The 20,169-nt window shown below is 38.3% G+C and overlaps 1 protein-coding gene across 6 annotated transcripts in view; it reads right to left on the reverse strand.

Moving 5' to 3' along the window:
* The window catches only part of TMEM116 (transmembrane protein 116), a 138,554-nt gene that overhangs the window by 102,852 nt on the left and 15,533 nt on the right, over nucleotides 1–20,169 (reverse strand). For all 6 annotated transcript variants that reach the window (XM_060120678.1, XM_060120679.1, XM_060120676.1 and 3 more), the window contains exon 4: nucleotides 13,626–13,757. In XM_060120678.1, coding sequence (XP_059976661.1) covers nucleotides 13,626–13,757 — 132 coding nt within the window. The remainder of the gene's footprint in view (nucleotides 1–13,625; nucleotides 13,758–20,169) is intronic.

Raw genomic sequence — 20,169 nt, forward strand, 5'->3', positions numbered from 1 at the left:
AGGGCCTGAGAAAATATTGTAAGAGATAATAGCTGAAAACTTCCCTAACGTGGGAAACGAAACACTCACTCAAGTCCAGGAAGCACAGAGAGTCCCATACAGGATAAACCCAAGGAGGAACATGCTGAGACACACAGTAATCAAACTAACCAAAAATTAAAGAAAAAGAGAAAATATTAAAAGCAACAAGGGAAAAGCAACAAATAACATACAAGGGGATCCCCATAAGGTTATAAGTTGATTTTTCAGCAGAAACTCTGCAGGCCAGAAGGGAGTGGCATGATATATTTAAAGTGATGAAAAGGAAAAACCTACAACCAAGAATACTCTACCCAGCAAGGCTCTCATTCAGATTCAAGGGAGAAGTCAAAAGCTTTACAGACAAGCAAAAGCTAAGAGAATTCAGCACCACCAAAACAGCTTTACAACAAATGCTAAAGGAACTTACCTAGGTGGAAAAGAAAAAGCCACAACTAGAAATAAGAAAACTACAAATGGGAAATCTCACCAGTAAATGGAAACATAAAGTTAGGAAATCATCCATAAACAAAGCCAGCAATCGTGAGAAGAGGAGAGTACAAATGCAGGATATTGGAAATTTATTTGAAATAAAGAGACCAGCAACTTAGAACAATCTTTTATATACATAGACTACTATATCAAAAGTTCCTAGTAAGCTCAAACCAAAAATCTACAATAGATGTACACACTAAAAAGAAAGAGGAATCCAAACACAACATTAAAGATAGTCATCAAGTCACAAGAGAAGAGAACAATAGAGGAAGGGAAGGAAAAAGACCTACAAAAACAAGTCCAAAACAGTTAATGAAATGGCAATAAGAACATACATATTGGTAATTATCTTAAATGTAAGTGGATTAAATGCTCCAACCAAAAGATACAGACTGGCTGAATGGATACAAAAAACAAGACCCGTATACATGTTGTCTACAAGAGACCCACTTCAGATCCAGGGACACATAGAGACAGAAAGTGAGGGGATAGAAAAAGGTATTCCATGCAAATGGAAAGCAAAAGAAAGGTGGAGTAGCAATACTCATATCAGACAAAATAGACTTTAAAATAAAGACTGTTACAAGAGACAAAGAAGGACACTACATAATGATCAAGGGATCAATCCAAGAAGAAGATATAACAATTGTAAATATATATGCACCCACCAAATGAGCCAAAAAAGGAGAAATTGACACTAACACAATAATAGTGAGGGACTGAAATACCCCACTTACATCAAAGAACATATCATCCACACAGAAAATAAATAAGCTAACACAGGACTTTAATGACACACTAGACCAGACAGACTTAAATGATATTAATAGAGCATTCCATCCAAAAGCAGCAGAATACACATTCTTTTCAACTGCACATGGAACATTCTCCGGGACAGATCACATGCTAGGCCATAAAGCAAGCCTCAGTAAATTTAAGAAAACTGAAATCATATCAAGCATCTTTTCCAACCACAATGCTATGAGATTAGAAATCAACTAGAAGAAAAAAAAAAACTGTAGAAAACACAAACATGTAGAGGCTAAAAATATGCTACTAAACAATCAATGGATCACTGAAAAAATCAAAGAGGAAATAAAAAAAATACCTAGAGGGCTTCCCTGGTGGCGCAGTGGTTGAGAGTCCGCCTGCCGATGCAGGGGATACGGGTTCATGCCCCGGTCCGGGAAGATCCCACATGCCGCGGAGCGGCTGGGCCCGTGAGCCATGGCTGCTGAGCCTGCGCGTCCGGAGCCTGTGCTCCGCAACGGGAGAGGCCACAACAGTGAGAAGCCTGCGTACCGCAAAACAAAAACAAAAACAAAAAAAACCCTAGAGATAAATGAAAATGAAAGCATGATGATCCAAAACCTATGCAATGGAGCCAGCCCTTCTCTGGCTGGAAGCAGCATTTCTCTGGGCGCCAAGGTGAGAGTGGAAGTGGTGTTGTGCAGGGAGTGGGGGGCAAGGCACCACGGGTCGGCAGGCAAGGCGCGAGGTTCACGGTGCTGGGCTGGATGTCAAGGATGCATTCCAAGACAGTTCTAAAAATATGTCACCAGCTCCAACCTTATAGTTGACCTAGCCATGGAAAACCTCATTGGAACCTCACGAGATCAGACCATACTGAAACTCTTAAAAACCCTTCCCATCAAAAAGTATCGGGGGGCTTCCCTGGTGACACAGTGTTTGAGAGTCCATCTGCTGATGCAGGGGACACGGGTTCGTGCCCCGGTCCGGGAGGATCCCCTGGGCCCGTGAGCCATGGCTGCTGGGCCTGCGCGTCCGGAGCCTGTGCTCCGCAGTGGGAGGGGCCACAACAGTGAGAGGCCCGCATACCGCAAAAAAAAAAAAAAAAAAAAGTATCAGGAAAGAAAATCAGGAATGATATATACCTACGACTTCAAGAAAGTTCCTGTATAAGCTAACAGTTTAGCAGATCAGCTAGCTTCTTTGATCATCAAGCAGACGTAGTCAACCCAGTAACACAAAAGAGGAAAACGTCTCTATATCAGTGTTTTTCACATTATGCATGTGACCCATTTAGTAGGTCATGAAATCAATTTTGTGAGTCACAATGAACATTTTTAAAAACAAAATAAAAAATATCAGAGTGCTTTGCATGAATCCTTTGCCAGAATTTTACACCTTGCAAGGAAATACTAAGGTCAGTTTCAATATGTGGAAAGATATTTGATGGAGGGGATATGAGGAATAGAATGTACATTGATTGCCTAAGAAATGGTTTTTCAATCATTTGTCTGCTGATGTCTTATTTGGTTTTCATAATAACAGGTTGATGTGCAATCTAGTTTATATATTACCATGACTTGCAACTGGATATAAAGTCTGAGATGTTCCACTGAGATGCAGCTGCAAACTGCATTTTTTGGAAAGATGTTATCTAGGCTATAAAATATATATATATATATATATACATGAATGGCAATTATAGTTAATGGCAAATATTATAACTGCCTCTTTTCAAAACTGCTTTTAAAATGGATTTCTTTTTTAAAAGAAAGAGGAATAATGACGTGAAATATGCAGAAACATGTTCAAGTTCTACAGCTGGATCTCCAAGTATGAATAGTGACAATATTGAGAAAAATGTTGACTCTAATCTGCAAACATCAACTTCGTTTGAGCCACATTTCAAAAAGAAAAACGTAACTGCAAGACATTATAATGAAGATTATTTAAAATATGGTTTTATCAAAAGTGAAAAACCCTTTGAAAATGACAGTCTTCAGTGTGTTATTTGTAATAATATTCTTGCAAATGAAAGCTTAAAACCTTCAAAATTAAAAAGGTACTTAGAAACACAGCATGCTGAACTTATTGATAAGCCTCTTGAATACTTTCAAAGAAAGAAAATAGATGTAAAGTCATCAACACAATTTCTTAGTTGCTCTACTACTGTTAGTGAGAAAACATTATTATCATCATATTTAGTTGCATATCATGTGGCAAAAGAGAACATGGCTCACACAGATGCTGAAAAAATTATTCTTCCAGCATGTTTGGATATGGTGCATACAATTTTTTACGATAAATCTGCTGATAAATTAAAAACTATTCCTAGTGATAACACAGTATCTCTTCAAATTTGTACGGTTGCCGAACATTTAGAGGCAATGCTTATTACTCAGTTACAGTCGGCAATAGACTTTGCAATCCAGCTTGATGAAATCACAGATACTGGAAGCTGCACAGCACTTTTAGTCTATGTCAGATATGCGTGGCAAGGCGATTTTATGGAGGATTTTTTGTGTTGTTTAAACTTAACCTCACACCTAAGTGGATTATATATTTTCACAGAATTAGAAAGGTGCATTGTTGGTCAGTATAAATTAAACTGGAAAAACTTCAAAGGAATTACAAGTGATGGAACAGCAAACATAACTGGAAAACAGAGCAGAGTAATTAAAAAATTGCTACAAGTTACTAGTGCTGCGTGGAGTCACTGTTTTATACATCGTGAAGCGTTAGCGTCCAGAGAGATTCCACAGAAGCTCATGGAAGTACTGAAAAATGCAGTGAAAGTTGTTAACTTTATTAAAGGAAGCTCACTAAATAGCCGAATGCTTGAAACATTTTATTCGGAGATTGGAGCTAATTATACCCACTTACTGTATCATACCAAAGTTCGTTGGTTGTCACAAGGGAAAATACTAAGCAGCGTTTACGAACTCAGGAATGAGATCCATGTTTTTCCCATTGAAAAGAAATCTCATTTGGCAACTATTTTTGAGGATGATATTTGGGTAACGAAACTGCCATATTTAACTGATATTTTTGGAATCTTTAATGAACTACGTTTAAAGCTACAGGGGAAAAACAGTGATATATTCCAACATGCCGAACGTATCCAAGGACTCCAGAAGGCATTATTGTTGTGGCAAGTGAGGCTTAAAAGCAACCGTCCTAGCTACTACATGTTTCCAAGGTTTTTGCAGCACATTGAAGAGAATGTTGTTAATGAAAACATTTTGGAAGAAATAAAACTAGAGATATTGTTGCATCTCACTTCTCTATGTCAAACTTTTAACCATTTATTCCCAGAAGAGAAATTTGAAACATTAAGACAGAATTGTTGCATAAAAGATCCGTTTGCTTTTTGAAACCCAGAATCAATAATTGAGTTAAACTTGGTGCCTGAAGAAGAAAATGAATTATTGCAGCTCAGTTCTTCATATACATTGAAGAATGATTATAAAACACTAAGTTTATCAGCATTTTGGATTAAGATAAAGGAAGACTTTCCCTTTGATAAGTCGAAAGAGTATCCTGCTATTATTACCATTCACAACAACTAGTTTGTGTGAACTAGGATTTTCAGTCTTAACCCAGTTAAAAATAAAGGAAAGGAATGGATTAAATGATGCAGCAGATATGCTAGTAGCATTATTCTCCTGTGTTCCAGACTGGAATGAACTTACGAACAGGCAAGCTCGCCTACCACGTTAAATAAATCTTTTTTTTTAATTGGAGTATAGTTGCTTTACAGTATTGTGTAAATAAATCTTACCTGGGTTTTTTGTTTTTGCAAAAAAAAAAAAAACCTATGTGACACATCAAAAGCAGTTCTAAGATGGAAGTTTATAGCAATACGATCTTACCTCAGTAAACCAGAAAAATCTCAAATAAACAAGCTAACTTACACCTAAAGCAACTAGAGGAAGAAGAACAAAGAAAACCCAAAGTTAGTAGAAGGAAAAAATCCTAAAGAGCAGAGCAGAAATAAATGAAATAGAGATGAAGAAAACAGTACAAACGATCAATGAAACTGAAAGCTTGTTCTTTGAAAAGATAAATAAAATTGATAAACTGTTAGCCAGACTCATTAAGAAAAAAAGAGAGAGGGCTCAAATCTATAAAATTAGACATGAGAAAGGAGAAGTTACAATGGACACCACAGAAATGATCCTTTGATCATAAGAGACTACTACAAGCAACTCTATGCCAATAAAATAGACAACCTAGAAGAAATGGACAAATTCTTAGAAAGGTACAATCTCCCAAGACTCAACAGGAAGGTACAGAAAATATGAACAGACCAATCACAAGTACTGAAATTAAAACTGTGATTTAAATACTCCCAACAAACAAAAGTCCAGGACCAGATGGTCTCACAGGCGAATTCTATGAAACATTTAGAGAACAGTTAACACGTATCCTTCTGAAACTATTTTTTAAAATTGCAGAGGAAGGAACACCCCAAACTCATTCTATGAGGCCACCATCACCCTGATACCAAAACCATACTAAGATACCACAAAAAAAGAAAATCGTAGACCAATATCACTGATGAACATAGATGTAAAAATCGTCAACTAAGTACTAGCAATCCGAATCCAACAATACAATAAAAGGATCATACACCATGATCAAGTGGGATTTATCCCAGGGATGCAAGGATTTTTCAGTATTCTCAAATTAATCAATGTGATACACCACATTAACAAGTTGAAGAATAAAAAACATATGATCATCTCAACAGATGCAGGAAAAGCTTCTGACAAAATTCAACATCAATTTACGTTAAAAACTCTCCAGAAAGTGGGCATAGAGGGAGCATAACTCAACATAACAAAGGCCATATGTGAAAAACCCGGAGCTAACATCATACACAACAGTGAAAAGCTGAAAGCATTTCCTCTAAGATCAGGAACAAGACAAGGATGTCCACTCTCGCCACTTCTTTCAACATAGTTTTGGAAGTCCTAGTCATGGCAATCAGAGAAGGAAAAGAAAGAAAAGGAATCCAAGTTGGAAAAGAAGAAGTAAAACTGTCACTATTTGCAGATGACATGATACTATACATAGAAAATCCTAAAGATGCTACGAGAAAACTACTAGAGCTCATCAATGAATTCAATAAAGTTGCAGGATACAAAATTAATACACAGAAATCTGTTGCATTTCTATACACTAACAGTGAAAGGTCAGAAAGATAAATTAAGGAAACAATCCCATTTACCATCAAATCAAAAAGAATAAAATACCTAGGAATAAACCTACTATGGAGGCAAAAGACCTGTCTCTGAAAACTATAAGATGCTGATGAAAGAAATCAATGATGACACAAACAGATGGAAAGATATACCATGCTCTTGGACTGGAGGAATCAATATTGTGAAAATGACTATACTACCCATATCAATCTACAGATTCAATGCAATCCCTGTCAAATTACCAATGGCATGTTTTGCAGATCTAGAACAAAAAAATCTTAAAATTTGTATGGAAACACAAAAGACCCTAAGGAGCCAAAGCAATCTTGAGAAAGAAAAACGGGGCTGGAGGAATCAGGTTCCCTGACTTCAGACTATACTATAAAGCTACAGTAACCAAAATAGTATGGTATTGCACAAAGACAGACTTATAGATCAATGGAACAGAATAGAAAGCCTGGAAATAAACCCACACGCCTATGGTCAATTAATCTATGACAAAGGAGGCAAGAATATACAATGGAGGAAAGATAGTCTCTTCAATAAGTGGTGCTGGGAAAACTGGGCAGCTACTGTAAGGGAATGAAATTAGAACATTTTCTAACACCATACACAAAAATAAACTCAAAATGGTTTAAAGACCTAAAGGTAAGACCAGATACTATAAAACTCCTAGAGGAAAACATAGGCAGCACACTTTTTGACATAAATTGCAGCAAAATCTTTTTCAATTCGTCTCCTAGAGTAACGGAAATAAAAACAAAAATAAACAAATGGTGCCTAATTAAACTTAAAATCCTTTCCACAGCAAAGGAAATCATAAAACGAAAAGGCGACACAAAGAATGGGAGAAAATATTTGCAAATGAAGTGACTGACAAGAGATTAACCTCCAAAAGATGTATGCATCTCTATGTTCACTGCAGCACTATTGACAGTAGCCAAGACATGGAAGCAACCTAAATGTCCATTGACAGAGGAATGGATAAAGAAGATGTGGTACATATATACAATGGAATATTACTCAGCCATAAAAAGAATGAAATAATGCCATTTGCATCAACATGGATGGACCTAGAGATTATCACACTAAGTGAAATAAGCCAGACAGAGAAAGACAAATATATGATATCAGTTATATGTGAAATGTAAAAAATAAAAAATGATACAAATGAACTTATTTGCAAAACAGAAACAGACTCAGAGACTTAGAAAATAAACTTATGATTACTAAAGGGGAAAGATGGGGGGAGAGAAAAATTAGGAGGTTAGGATTAACATATACACACTACTATATATAAAGGGAACTCTACTCAATACTCCGTAATAACCTATATGGGAAAATATTTTTTAATTGGGGTATAGTTGTTTTACAATGTTGTCTTAGTTTCTGCTGTACAACGAAGTAAATCAGCTATATGTATACATATATCCCCTCCCACTTGGACCTCCCTCTCACCCACCCCTATGCCACCCATCTAGGTCTCCACAAGGCACCAAGCTGAGCTCCCTGTGTTATAGAGCAGGTTCCCACTAGCTATCTATTTTACACATGGTAGTGTATAAACATCAATCCCAATCTCCCAATTCATCCCACCCCCATTCCCACCTGCCGTGTCCACACATCCACTCTCTACATCCGTCTCTATTCCTGCCCTGCAAATAGGTTCATCTGTACCATTCTTCTAGATTCCACATATATGCATTAACATATGATATTTGTTTTTCTCTTTCTGACTTCACTCTGTATGACAGACAGGAAAAGAATTTGAAAAAGAATAGATATGTGTATATGTATAACTGAATCACTTTGCTGTATACCTGAAACTAACATGACATTGTAAATCACTTATACTCCAATATAAAATTAAAATTTTTTTTTTTTTTTTTTGCGGTACGCGGGCCTCTCACTGCTGTGGCCTCTCCCGTTGCGGAGCACAGGCTCCGGACGCGCAGGCTCAGCGGCCATGGTTCACGGGCCCAGCCGCTCCGCGGCATGTGGGATCTTCCCGGACCAGGGCACGAACCCGCGTCCCCTGCAACGGCAGGTGGACTCTCAACCACTGCGCCACCAGGGAAGCCCTAAAATTAAAATTTAAAAAAAAGAAAGAAAATGGCTCTGCCTGTTTACCTAGGGCTGGTGGAAAACTATACTTAAGCCAGACTTGGAAAGTTTCAGGCTTCAGTGCTATTCAGTTTAAAAAGAGACTTCAGAGACAAGAGAGGTCTCACTGGGTAGTTAGAACCTTAACTCTTAAAAGAGGTGTTGAGGGAGTTCTCTGGTGTCCTAGTGGTTAGGATTCCTGGCTTTCACTGCTGTGGCCCAGATTCAATCCCTGATCAGGGAACTGAGATCCCGCAAGCCGTGTGGCACGGCAAAAAAAAAAAAGAAAAGAGGTGTTGAACTATATACAATGCAGTTCTGGTTTGATATTGACCAAGATTTCCTAATCTCTGATTCAGTGTACTTTCTACTATTTCTTTTCTAATGGATTGTACAGCTGGAGCATATTTTATCTTCTCATCGGCTCTCCTGGGCCTGTTAGCTTTTGGTAAATGATTGATTTCTTCTGTTCCAGTTCAGTGAAGTGGCATAAGGGTGCTGTGGCTGTATTGAGTTAATTCTCTCTGACCAGCTCTGGCTTTCCTATAACTAGCCAAACATCTGGAACAGAACATCTAGGCAATTTCTGACCAATTTTGGGAGGAGGCACTAATGCCTCGACAGATCAGCACAGTCAACCTATCTTGTCAAGGGAAGTTTCTGCCTTATCAAACATATTTCTCCATAGGAAAGTATCAAAAATGAGGTTCTGAAACCTTGCCAAGTGGAGAGATAAACTGAATCCACTTTCAGGACTAGGAAGAAGCAACTCTTGGTATAGGATACAAGATTAACATACAGAAATCTGTTGCATTTCTTTACACTAACAATGAAGTATCGGGAATTCCCTGGCAGTCCAGTGGTTAGGACTCTGCACTTTCACTGCTGAGGGCCTGTGTTCAATCCCTGGTTGGGGAACTAAGATGCCAGAAGCAACACGTGGACATAAATAAATAAATAAATAAGTAAATAAAGTGTTCATCTGTTTTAAAAAAAAGCAATGACGTATCAGAAAGAGAAAGTAAGAAAACAATCCCGTTTAAAGTCACATCAAAAAAAATAATAAAATACTTAGGAATAAACCTGACCAAGGAGGTGAAAGACTTATATACTGAGAATTATAAAACACTGATAAAGGAAATTGAAGATGATTCACAGAAATAGAAAGATATCCCATGTGCTTCGATTGGAAGAACTAATATTGTTCAAATGGCCATACTACCCAAAGCAATCTACAGATTTAATGCAATCCCTATCAAATTACCCATGACATTTTTTACAGAACTACAACAAATAATCCTAAAATTTCTATAGAACCACAGGAGACCCAGAATTGCCAAAGGAATCCTGAGGAAAAAGAACAAAGCTGGGGGTATAACCCTTCCAGACTTCAGAAAATACTACAAAGCTATAGCAAACAAACAGTGTGGTAGTGGCACAAAAACAGATGTATGGATCAATGGAACAGAATAGAGAGCCCAGAAATAAACCAACACACCTACAGTCAATTAATCTTCAACAAAGGAGGCAAGAATATACAATGCAGTGTATAATTCAGTCCGTGGTGTTGGGAAAGCTAGACAGCCCACATGTAAATCAGTGAAGTCAGAACACTCCCTTACCCCCTACACAAAAATAAACTCAAAATGTCTTAAAGACTGAAATATCAGATATGACACTTTAAAACTCCTAGAAGAGAACATAGGCAAAACATTCTCTGACATAAATCGTAACAATGTTTTCTTAGGTCAGTCTCCCAAGGCAAAAAAAATAAAAACAAAGAATAAACAAATGGGACCTAATCAAACTTAAAACCTTTTGCACAGCAAAGGAAACCATAAACATAATGAAAATACAACCCACAGAATGGGAGAAAATATTTTCAAATGATGCGACTGATAAGGGATTAATCCAAAATATACAAACAGCTCATAGAACTCAAAAGCAAAATACCAAATAACTCATTCAAAAAATGGGCAGAAGACCTAAATAGACATTTCTCCAAAGAAGACACACAGATGGCCAACAGGCACATGGAAATGTGCTCAACACTGCTAATTATTAGAGAAAAGCAAATCAAAACTACAATGAGGTACCACCTCACACAGATCAGAATGGCCATCATTAAAAAGTCAACAAATAACAAATACTGGAGAGGGTATGGAGAAAAGTGAACCCTCCTACACTGTTGGTGGGAATATACACTGGTGCAGCCACTATGGAAAACAGTATGGTGGTTCCTTAAAAAACTAAAAACAGAGTTGCCATATCATCCAGCAATCCCACTCCTGGGCATATATCTGGACAAAACTCTAATTTAAAAATATACATGCAGGGCTTCCCTGGTGGCACAGTGGTTGAGAGTCTGCCTGCCAATGCAGGGGACACGAGTTCGTGCCCCGGTCCAGGAAGATCCCACATGCCACAGAGTGGCTGGGCCCGTGAGCCATGGGCGCTAAGCCTGCACGTCTGGAGCCTGTGCTCCACAACAGGAGAGGCCACAACAGTGAGAGGCCCACGTACCGCAAAAAAAAAAAATATATATATATATATATACATGCACCCAAATGTTCACAGCAACACTATTTACAATAGCCAAGACATGGAAGCAACCTAACTATCCATTGACAGATGAATGGATAAAGAAGATGTGGTATATATACACAATGGAATACTACTCAGTCATAAAAAAGAATAAAATAATGCCATTGGCAGCAACGTGGATAGACGTAGAGATTATCTTACTAAATGAAGTAAGTCAGAAGGAGAAAAACAAATACCATATGATACCAAATTTGTGTGGAATCTAAAATGACACAAATGAACTTATTTATGAAAGAGAAATAGACTCACACACATAGAAAACAAACTTATGGCTACCAAAGGGGAAAGGGGGTGGGGGAGGGATAAATTAGGAGTTTGGGAATAGAAGATACAAACTACTGTATATAAAATAGATAAACAACAAGGTCCTACTATATAGCACAGGGAAGTATATTCAATATCCTGTAATAAACCATAATGGAAAAGAATGTGAAAAAGAATAGGTATATACATGTATAACTGAATCACTTTGCTGTACAGCAGAAATTAACACAACACTGTCAATCAACTTCAATTTTTAAAAAAGAGAGAACATTGGACAACAACAACAAAAAAGAAAAAAGCCACATAAAATAGTATTTTTTTTCCCTCCAAACTGGCAGAATTAATCAGGAAGAAATGCAACGGGGAATATTAAAAGTTTTACTTTAATCTGGAAGAAACTGGACATTTTTTTCTTTTCTAAAGAATAATTTAGACATTCATTAAGAATTATTTATATAGTATATTCTCCTGAATCTGCCAAGTTAACCCTGAATATCAAAAGGCTGAAGTTTTTTAGCATAATCTCAGTCCCTGAGCTTTATTTATGACATCTGTACCAAGCACCTGTGATTTAAAAAACACTTGATATTACAATAATAACACAATGAATCCTGGCCTAATAAACATCACATAGGTGGTTAAAAAATACACTTTATAGGGTTTCCCTGGTGGCGCAGTGGTTGAGAGTCCGCCTGCTGATGCAGGGGACACAGGTTTGTGCCCTGGTCTGGGAAGATCCCACATGCCGCAGAGCGGCTGGGCCCGTGAGCCATGGCCACTGAGCCTGCACGTCCAGAGCCTGTGCTCTGCAACAGGAGAGGCCACAACAGTGAGAGGCCCGTGTACCGCGAAAAAAAAAAAAAAGAATCTGCCTGCCAATGCAGGGGACACGGGTTTGAGCCCTGGTCCGGGAAGATCCCACATGCCACGGAGCAACTAAGCCCGTGTGCCACAACTACTGAGCCTGAATACCACAACTACTGAAGCCCGTGCGCCTAGAGCCTGTCTCCGCAACAAGAGAAGCCATAGCAATGAGAAGCCTGCACACCGCAACGAAGAGTAGCCCCCACTTGACACAGCTAGAGAAATCTTGCGCGCAGCAACGAAGACCCAATGCCAAAATAAATAAATAAATAATTTAAAAAAACCCACACACGGGGGCTTCCCTGGTGGCGCACTGGTTGAGAATCTGCCTGCCAATGCAGGAGAAACGGGTTCGAGCCCTGGTCTGGGAAGATCCCACATGCCGCGGAGCAACTAGGCCCGTGAGCCACAACTACTGAGCCTGCGCGTCTGGAGCTTGTGCTCCGCAACAAGAAAGGCCATGACAGTGAGAGGCCCGCACACCACAATGAAGAGTGGCCCCCGCTCGTTGCAACTAGAGAAAACCCACGCACAGAAGCAAAGACCCAACACAGCCAAAAATAAATTAATTAATTAATTAAAAAACAAAACCCACACACGTGTTTAAAAAAATAAATAAATTTATATAAGATAGGTAACATATTAGTACATGGATTTCATACCACTAACTACATATTAGTATTTTCCTACTACATTGAAACAAATTTCTCCTCTAGTAACAAATCCCAGAGGAAGCATCCAGCAGTGAGTACAGACTGCATATTAACCTCTACTTTTTTCACATCCCAAGTCTCAGAAACATTATATACTGATGGTACTATGAGGGTGAATCCATTGATAAAATCTATGAAAGATATATAACTCATATATAATCATACGTAGTATTTCCAAAAGTTAATGTTTATTAATGTAATAAAAAACATGCAATAATCTCAAAAGATGTAGAAATATATTCCATTACATGGAAATATGGTCACACTATGTTGAATAATAAAAGCAGATTACCAAAAGTATTAATGTGTCATTTGTTCTAAAATGCATATACCTAAAGAGAAGAAGGCTGGAAATATATAATATACATAAAATATTAAAGAATGATTATATCTGGGTGATTTTAATTATCTTTCTGCTTCTCTGAATTTCCCAAATTTTCTGTAATAAATAAGTAGTTTTTTAATGGGGAAAAACAATAAAAGCTATGTTTCAAAGTGTAACAATAAACAAAAGGGTCCTGCTTCCCAGGATGGATTATCTTTGCTTCTTATTTAAATAAGCGTGTGCCTTTCGTACAAGGTACTATGACAATCTAGTAGCACTCACCTGTCCAACTGCTTGCAAGTTATAGCAGACGATGTCCTTATTGGCTGCTGAAGTTCCATAGAGAAGTGCCTCAATGAGCCAGTATATCCCCAGGAGGAGGTCAGAGAAGCTCAGATAAACGAGTGGCCTTATCTGTAAAGGAATAAAATTCATAATTTCAAAAATGATATAGACAGGAGAATGTAACAATTAATTACTTTTATGTTTTACCCTTCTAGTAGAAATCTGGGCATAATTTTTCTGGGGCCTCTGCTATTGGTTGACTGGGGAATATAAAGGAATACTCCAGGTAGGAAGTAATCTGTAATCACAACTATCCCAACTGTTCTGGAACCAGACTATTCATGGAAGTATTAGCATTGGAAATTCTTCCTCAAGGAAAGAGTGAAAAGATGAGAAATTCTGTGATGTAGACATACCACAAATGGGAAATTTTAAGTGCTCTAGCTGCACAGTCAACATCTTCTAACAATAAGAAATGAGGGGCTTCCCTGGTGGCGCAGTGGTTGAGAGTCCACCTGCCGATGCAGGGGACACGGGTTCGTGCCCCAGTCTGGGAAGATCCCACATGCCGCGGAGCAGCTAGGCCCGTGAGCCATGGCCGCTGAGCCTGCGCATCCGGAGCCTGTGCTCTGCAGTGGGAGAGGCCACAACAGTGAGAGGCCCGCGTACCGCAAAAAAAAAAAAAGAAAAGAAAAGAAATGAGATTATCACCTGAGTGTTTTAGGATATGGTTGAGAACTCAAAGAAAATGAAAACAGGTTTTTTTTAAATCTTCATAGAGTTTAATTTGCATTTTTCTTTTTTCTTTATTGAAGTATAATTGCCAAATAAAACTGCAAGATAAAGTATATGTGATGATTTGATGTACATATACATTGTGAAAGGATTTCCCTCAAGTTAATGAACACATCTATCACCTCACATATTTACCTTTTTGCATATGTGTGTGAGAACATGTACGTTCTATTCTCTGAGCAAATTTCAATTGTACAATAGTGTTATCAACTATTATCACCATGTTATGTACTAGATCCTAAGACCTTATTCATTTTACAGGTTTTCATATCAATGAAAGTCAAGGTGGAGAAAAATATCAGCATGAATTGTATATGTTGTCTTTCAATTTCTATCTACATTGCTGAAGTCTGTCTTTCTCATTTTCTAGTATCCTTCTCCTTTTGGCCTCCCCAATCCCACTTTCCTGAAAATAGTTTTGGCCCCTCTGTAGAGAAAATTATAATATGTTTATTGAAAGATACCAAAGATCTAAGGTGAAGAAATATACCATGCTCATGGACTGTAAGATCCAATGTTATGAAAATGTCAGTTCTCCTTAAAGTGATACACAGATTAAATGCAATCTCAATTATGTATCAACATATCTTCTTGTGGAATTTGACAAAGTTGGCTCTAAATCTGATATTGAAATACAAAATATCAAGTTAACTATGACACTCGAAGAAAAAGGAGAAGGAGGACTTGTCCTACACATACCAAAACAATATAAAGCTGGACACAATATAAAGCAGATGCAGTGGACTAGCCCAGAGATGGACAAATAGACCAATGGAACAGAACAGAGAGCCCAAAACAAGCCTAAGCGTATATATATAAACGTTTTTTGAAAAATAAGTTTATTTATTTATTTATTTTTGGCTGCACGTGGGCTTTCTCTAGTTGCAGCAAGTAGGGGCTACTCTTCATCACAGTACGTGTGCTTCTCATTGTGGTGGCTTTTCTTGTTGTGGAGCATGGGCTCTAGGCGGGTGGGCTTCAGTGGCTGTGGCACGTGGGCTCAGTAGTTGTGGCTCACGGGCTCTAGAGCGCAGGCTCAGTAGTTGTGGCAAACAGGCTTAGTTGCTCCGTAGCATATGGGATCTTCCCAGACCAGGGCTCAAACCCATGTCCCCTGCATTGGGAGGTGGATTCTTAACCACTGCGCCACCAGGGATGCCCCTATAAACTATTGATATATGATAGAGGTGGCTTTTTAGATGAATGGAGAAAGAACAGTCTTTTCAAAATGTGATACTAGAACAACTGGGTATCCATATGGATAAAAATTAAATTGGGCCCCTACTTTCTACCTCACACGCTCAAAAATCGGTCCCAAGTAGTTTAAAGGCCTAAACGTGAAAGACAACATTTATAAAGGTTTTTTTTAAGATAATATAGGACAATGTCTTTAATTACTGGTTAGGGAAAGTTTTTCCTAAGCAAAACACAAAAAGATCTAAAAGAAATAGTTGAAAAATTTGCCCACATTCAAATGAAAAATGTCTGTGTCAAAAGACATCATAAAGAAAGTGAAAAGACATGCCACAAAGTGGGAGAAGATATTTGTTAACACATATGACTAACAAAGGACCAGTATCCAAACAATATTAAAAACAAAGCACGGACTTCCCTGGTGGTCCAGTGGTTAAGAATCCGCCTGTCAATGCAGGGGACATGGGTTTGAGCCCTGTTCTGGGAAGATCCCACATGCCGCAGAGCAACTAAGCCCGTGTGCCACAACTACTGAGCCTGTGCTCTAGAGTCCATGAGCCACAACTACTGAGCCCACGTGCCACAACTACTGAAACCCGCACACCTAGAGCTTACGCTCCGCAACAAGAGAAGCCACTGCAATGAGAAGCACGTGCACCACAGTGAAGAGTAGCCCCCGCTCGCCGCAACTAGAGAAAGCCCGCGGGCAGCAACAAAGACCCAGCGTAGCCAAAAATAAATAAATAAATAAAATTTACTTTTTTTTTTTTAATTTACTTTTAAAAAACAAAGCAAACAAAAACTCTTCAAAGCAATAAGAAAAACCAATAGAAAAAAAATGGACAAAAGATTTGAACAGGTACTTAAGAAATCCAAATGGCTGTAAAAATGTGAAAATATGCCTGACCTCATTAGTAATCAAGGAAATTAAAAAATTAAAACTATAAGGAGAACAAAAGTCAATTAATCAATCAATCTACAATGGGATGAAAATTACACACCCATGGCAAAAATTTTTAAAGTCTGACAATATCAAATATTAACAGGAACATGAAGCAATAGGACATTTCATACACTGCTGGCACAACTATTTGGAAAAAGTCTGGCACTATCTAGGGGATATGAATATCCTATATTCTGTTATTAGGTAAAATCACTAGAGAAATTTTTGCATGTGTGCATCAGAAGACATGTACAAGATTGTTTATAGCAGCACAGATAGATATACTGTGGTATGTTCATAATATAGAATGCTAAGCATCAGTGAAAAAGAAATGAACCAGAGTTGTACACAACGCCATGGACAAATCTCAGAAGTGATACTGAGGGAAAAAAGCAAATCACAAAGCAATACATACCAAAAAATAGTATTATCCCATTTATGTCAAGTTCAAAAATGCAAAACTAAATTGTTTAGGGATATATACATTACTGGTAAAACTATACATAAAAGCCAAGAAATGATTAAGCAAAAATCTGGATAGTGGTTACTGCTAGAGGTGAGGTTGTGATTGGGAAGGAGCACAGCAGGAATGTTTGGGGATATGAGCGATTCCTATTTCTTGTCCCAGGTTTGGTTTATAGCCATCCATTATATAGCACACATGAGTTTTATGCCTTCTAAACCATGGCTGGTATATCTCACAGTAAAAAAGTAAAGTTAAAAATTTTTGGTGCCCCCACCACTGGGCCCACAGGCTGGCCCGGTCCCCGGAATGTGCCCCCCCGTGCAAAAAAATTACTAAGTTATCAACAGATACTACCTAATATAAGAACTAATCTCCTCAACTGTACAAAAGGGAATTTTTCTCATACTTTTCTTCCAAATGAGAGGAAAGTTAAGATGCTAATACCTTGCTAATAGGGGTAAATGGTCAAGCTGCTTTGGCTAACACAAACAAAAACAAGTGAAATAATATTTTAAACTGTATTTACTGAATATCAGATACAATTATTTTAACAACATATATCCTTTGCTACAAGGAAGCCTGTTAAGGTTCCAGCCAGGTGGCATATTCATAGATTTTACTGGTCTATGACCTATCACAAGTTTATAACTGTTAATGGGTGAAAAATTAAAACTGAATACAAAATAAACTCTGGAGCAGAAAGGCGGCCAAGCAGCTTTTGTGAGCAAGAACATAATTATGGTCACTGAGTCAATAAATAGCCTTATATATAGGGAACTGTTGGCCATTAAAACACACCTAAGGTCTTTGGCACAGAAATAAAGGATAAAAAGAGGTTTATATACTTTCACTCATGGTTGGAAAATCATGAGTTCTAGTAACAGGAGATAAAATCAATCAATTAAACAACAAAACTTAACTGAGCACCTAGTATTGAAATTAAAAAAGATTTCACCCCTTCTATGTTTAACAAGATACTGTGTCAAAGGTAATACAGAGAAATGTATGATACAGGTCACGCTTTAAGAAAAATACAAACAATAAAAAATTTTTAAAAAGGGACTTCCCTGGCAGTCTAGTGGTTAAGACTCCGTGCTTCCACTGCAGTGGGCACAGGTTTGATCCCTGGCTGGGGAACTAAGATCCCACATGCTGTGCAGCGCAGCCAAAAATATTTTTTTTAATAAAAAAATTAGGGCTTCCCTGGTGGCACAGTGGTTGAGAGTCCGCCTGCCGATGCAGGGGATGCGGGTTCGTGCCCTGGTCCGGGAAGATCCCACGTGCCGTGGAGTGGCTGGGCCCGTGAGCCATGGCCGCTGAGCCTGCGCGTCCGGAGCCTGTGCTCCGCAATGGGAGAGGCCACAACAGTGAGAGGCCCGCATACCGCAAAAAAAATAAATAAATAAAATTTAAAAAAAAAAAATTAAATTAAAATAAATAAAAATACAATCAGCATAGTGCATGGTAATAAGAAGAAAAACCTTAAGATATGATCCTAAATATGAAAGCAAAAACTTTAAATATATTTGTACTTGTCTCATTTAAATCAAGAGCAAAGTAAGGTGCAGGGACGGAATGCATTGTGTGAAAGGCTTTCCCTAAGGAGGTTCTGGGTCCAGGTCTAACCTGGTAAGGTAACACACCTAAAGCAACTCATATTTATACTCTTCCAAAACCCTGCTTCCTGATATTTCTAGTGAAATCAAGTTACAAAGAATATCAAAAGTGACCTTCACAAGGAAATGAAGTGCACTTCACACAAGTGCAGCAAAGTATATCTGCCTCGTGTTTTTTTTTTTTTAACACTGGCTGGCCTGGGTTACTTTCTTTTCTCTTAAGGTTGCCTCTCTGAGTTACTCTGAGTTACTGTCTAATCAGCTAGTCCCCTCAAAGATTTCCCATGGATTTCTCCAATTTACTATAATCATTAATTTAATAATTTTTGTCTTTTTCAGATTATGCCTTCCATGTGTTTATGCTGTTAAAAATGTTATTTGATGAAGAAATAAAGGAAAACGGTGGAGCATGGCTGACATTTTTAAGCTGGAAAAATTGGAATCTTCCCTATGCCAAAAAAGCAGAATGTGTAGGAACCACTGAATTAATGATTACTAAGGTCCTTCAGGCTCTGGTTATGTGAAAGGTATGAGAACCGAAGCCAGAGAAATTAAAGGTCACATCCCAGGCCAAACCAGACCCTACATCTTTATAAAGCTCTAACCCACTGTTATGGCAGAGGTCACCCTAGAGCAGTGGTTTTCAACCAGGAGTGACTGCCTCTCTCAGAAGACATTTGGCAGTATTTGAAGATATTTTTGGTTCTCACAACTGGGTGAGGAAGGTTGCTGCTACATCTATTGGGTAAAGTCTGCTAAATATCCTAAGATGCAGGACAGCCACCCATAACAAATAACCACCTAGCCCAAAAGGTCAGTAGTACTGAGAATCTCTGCTTACCTCTCTCCACAACGTAACTTATACTTTATTAACTTAACCACATCTGAACTCAAATTTCAACAAACATTCAGGAAAGAAACATTAGGGAACTCCACATCACAGGAAGATGTGTGGCCTAAGATTACTTTGGCAGGCAATTGACAATACAGTATCAAGACTTCTACTTTCTAGTTTTACTTACATAGTCACATTCTACCTCTGAAATTCAAAATTCTCTTTTCATTAGACATTATATTTCAGTGGTTTAAAAGTGTATGTGAGGGACTTCCCTGGTGGCGCAGTGGTTAGGAGTCTGCCTGCCAATGCGGGGGACGTGGGTTCGAGCCCTGGCCCCGGAGGATCCCACATGCTGCGGAGCAGCTGAGCCCCTGTGCCACAACTGCTGAGCAGCCCCTGCTCGCCATAACTAGAGAAAGCCCGCACATAGCAACGAAGACCCAATGCAGCCAAGGATAAATAAATAAAAATAAATTTAAAAAAAAAAGTGTATGTGAGAAGCAGCTTTGGAACAAGACAAGTCTGCCTCAACTTCTAGCTCTAACACTTACTAGCTATGAGACCTTAGCCATAGCTAAGCTAAATGTGTCATTTTCCACTTTACAAAAGCTCTCTCATACATATCCTAAACCACATTTTGCTTAATTTTGTGCCACTTGGCCTGATTAGAAAAACAGTTTTGTTACAGT

Source organism: Lagenorhynchus albirostris, chromosome 14 (genome assembly GCF_949774975.1).
Source record: "Lagenorhynchus albirostris chromosome 14, mLagAlb1.1, whole genome shotgun sequence".
Classification (NCBI taxonomy): Eukaryota; Metazoa; Chordata; class Mammalia; order Artiodactyla; family Delphinidae; genus Lagenorhynchus; species Lagenorhynchus albirostris.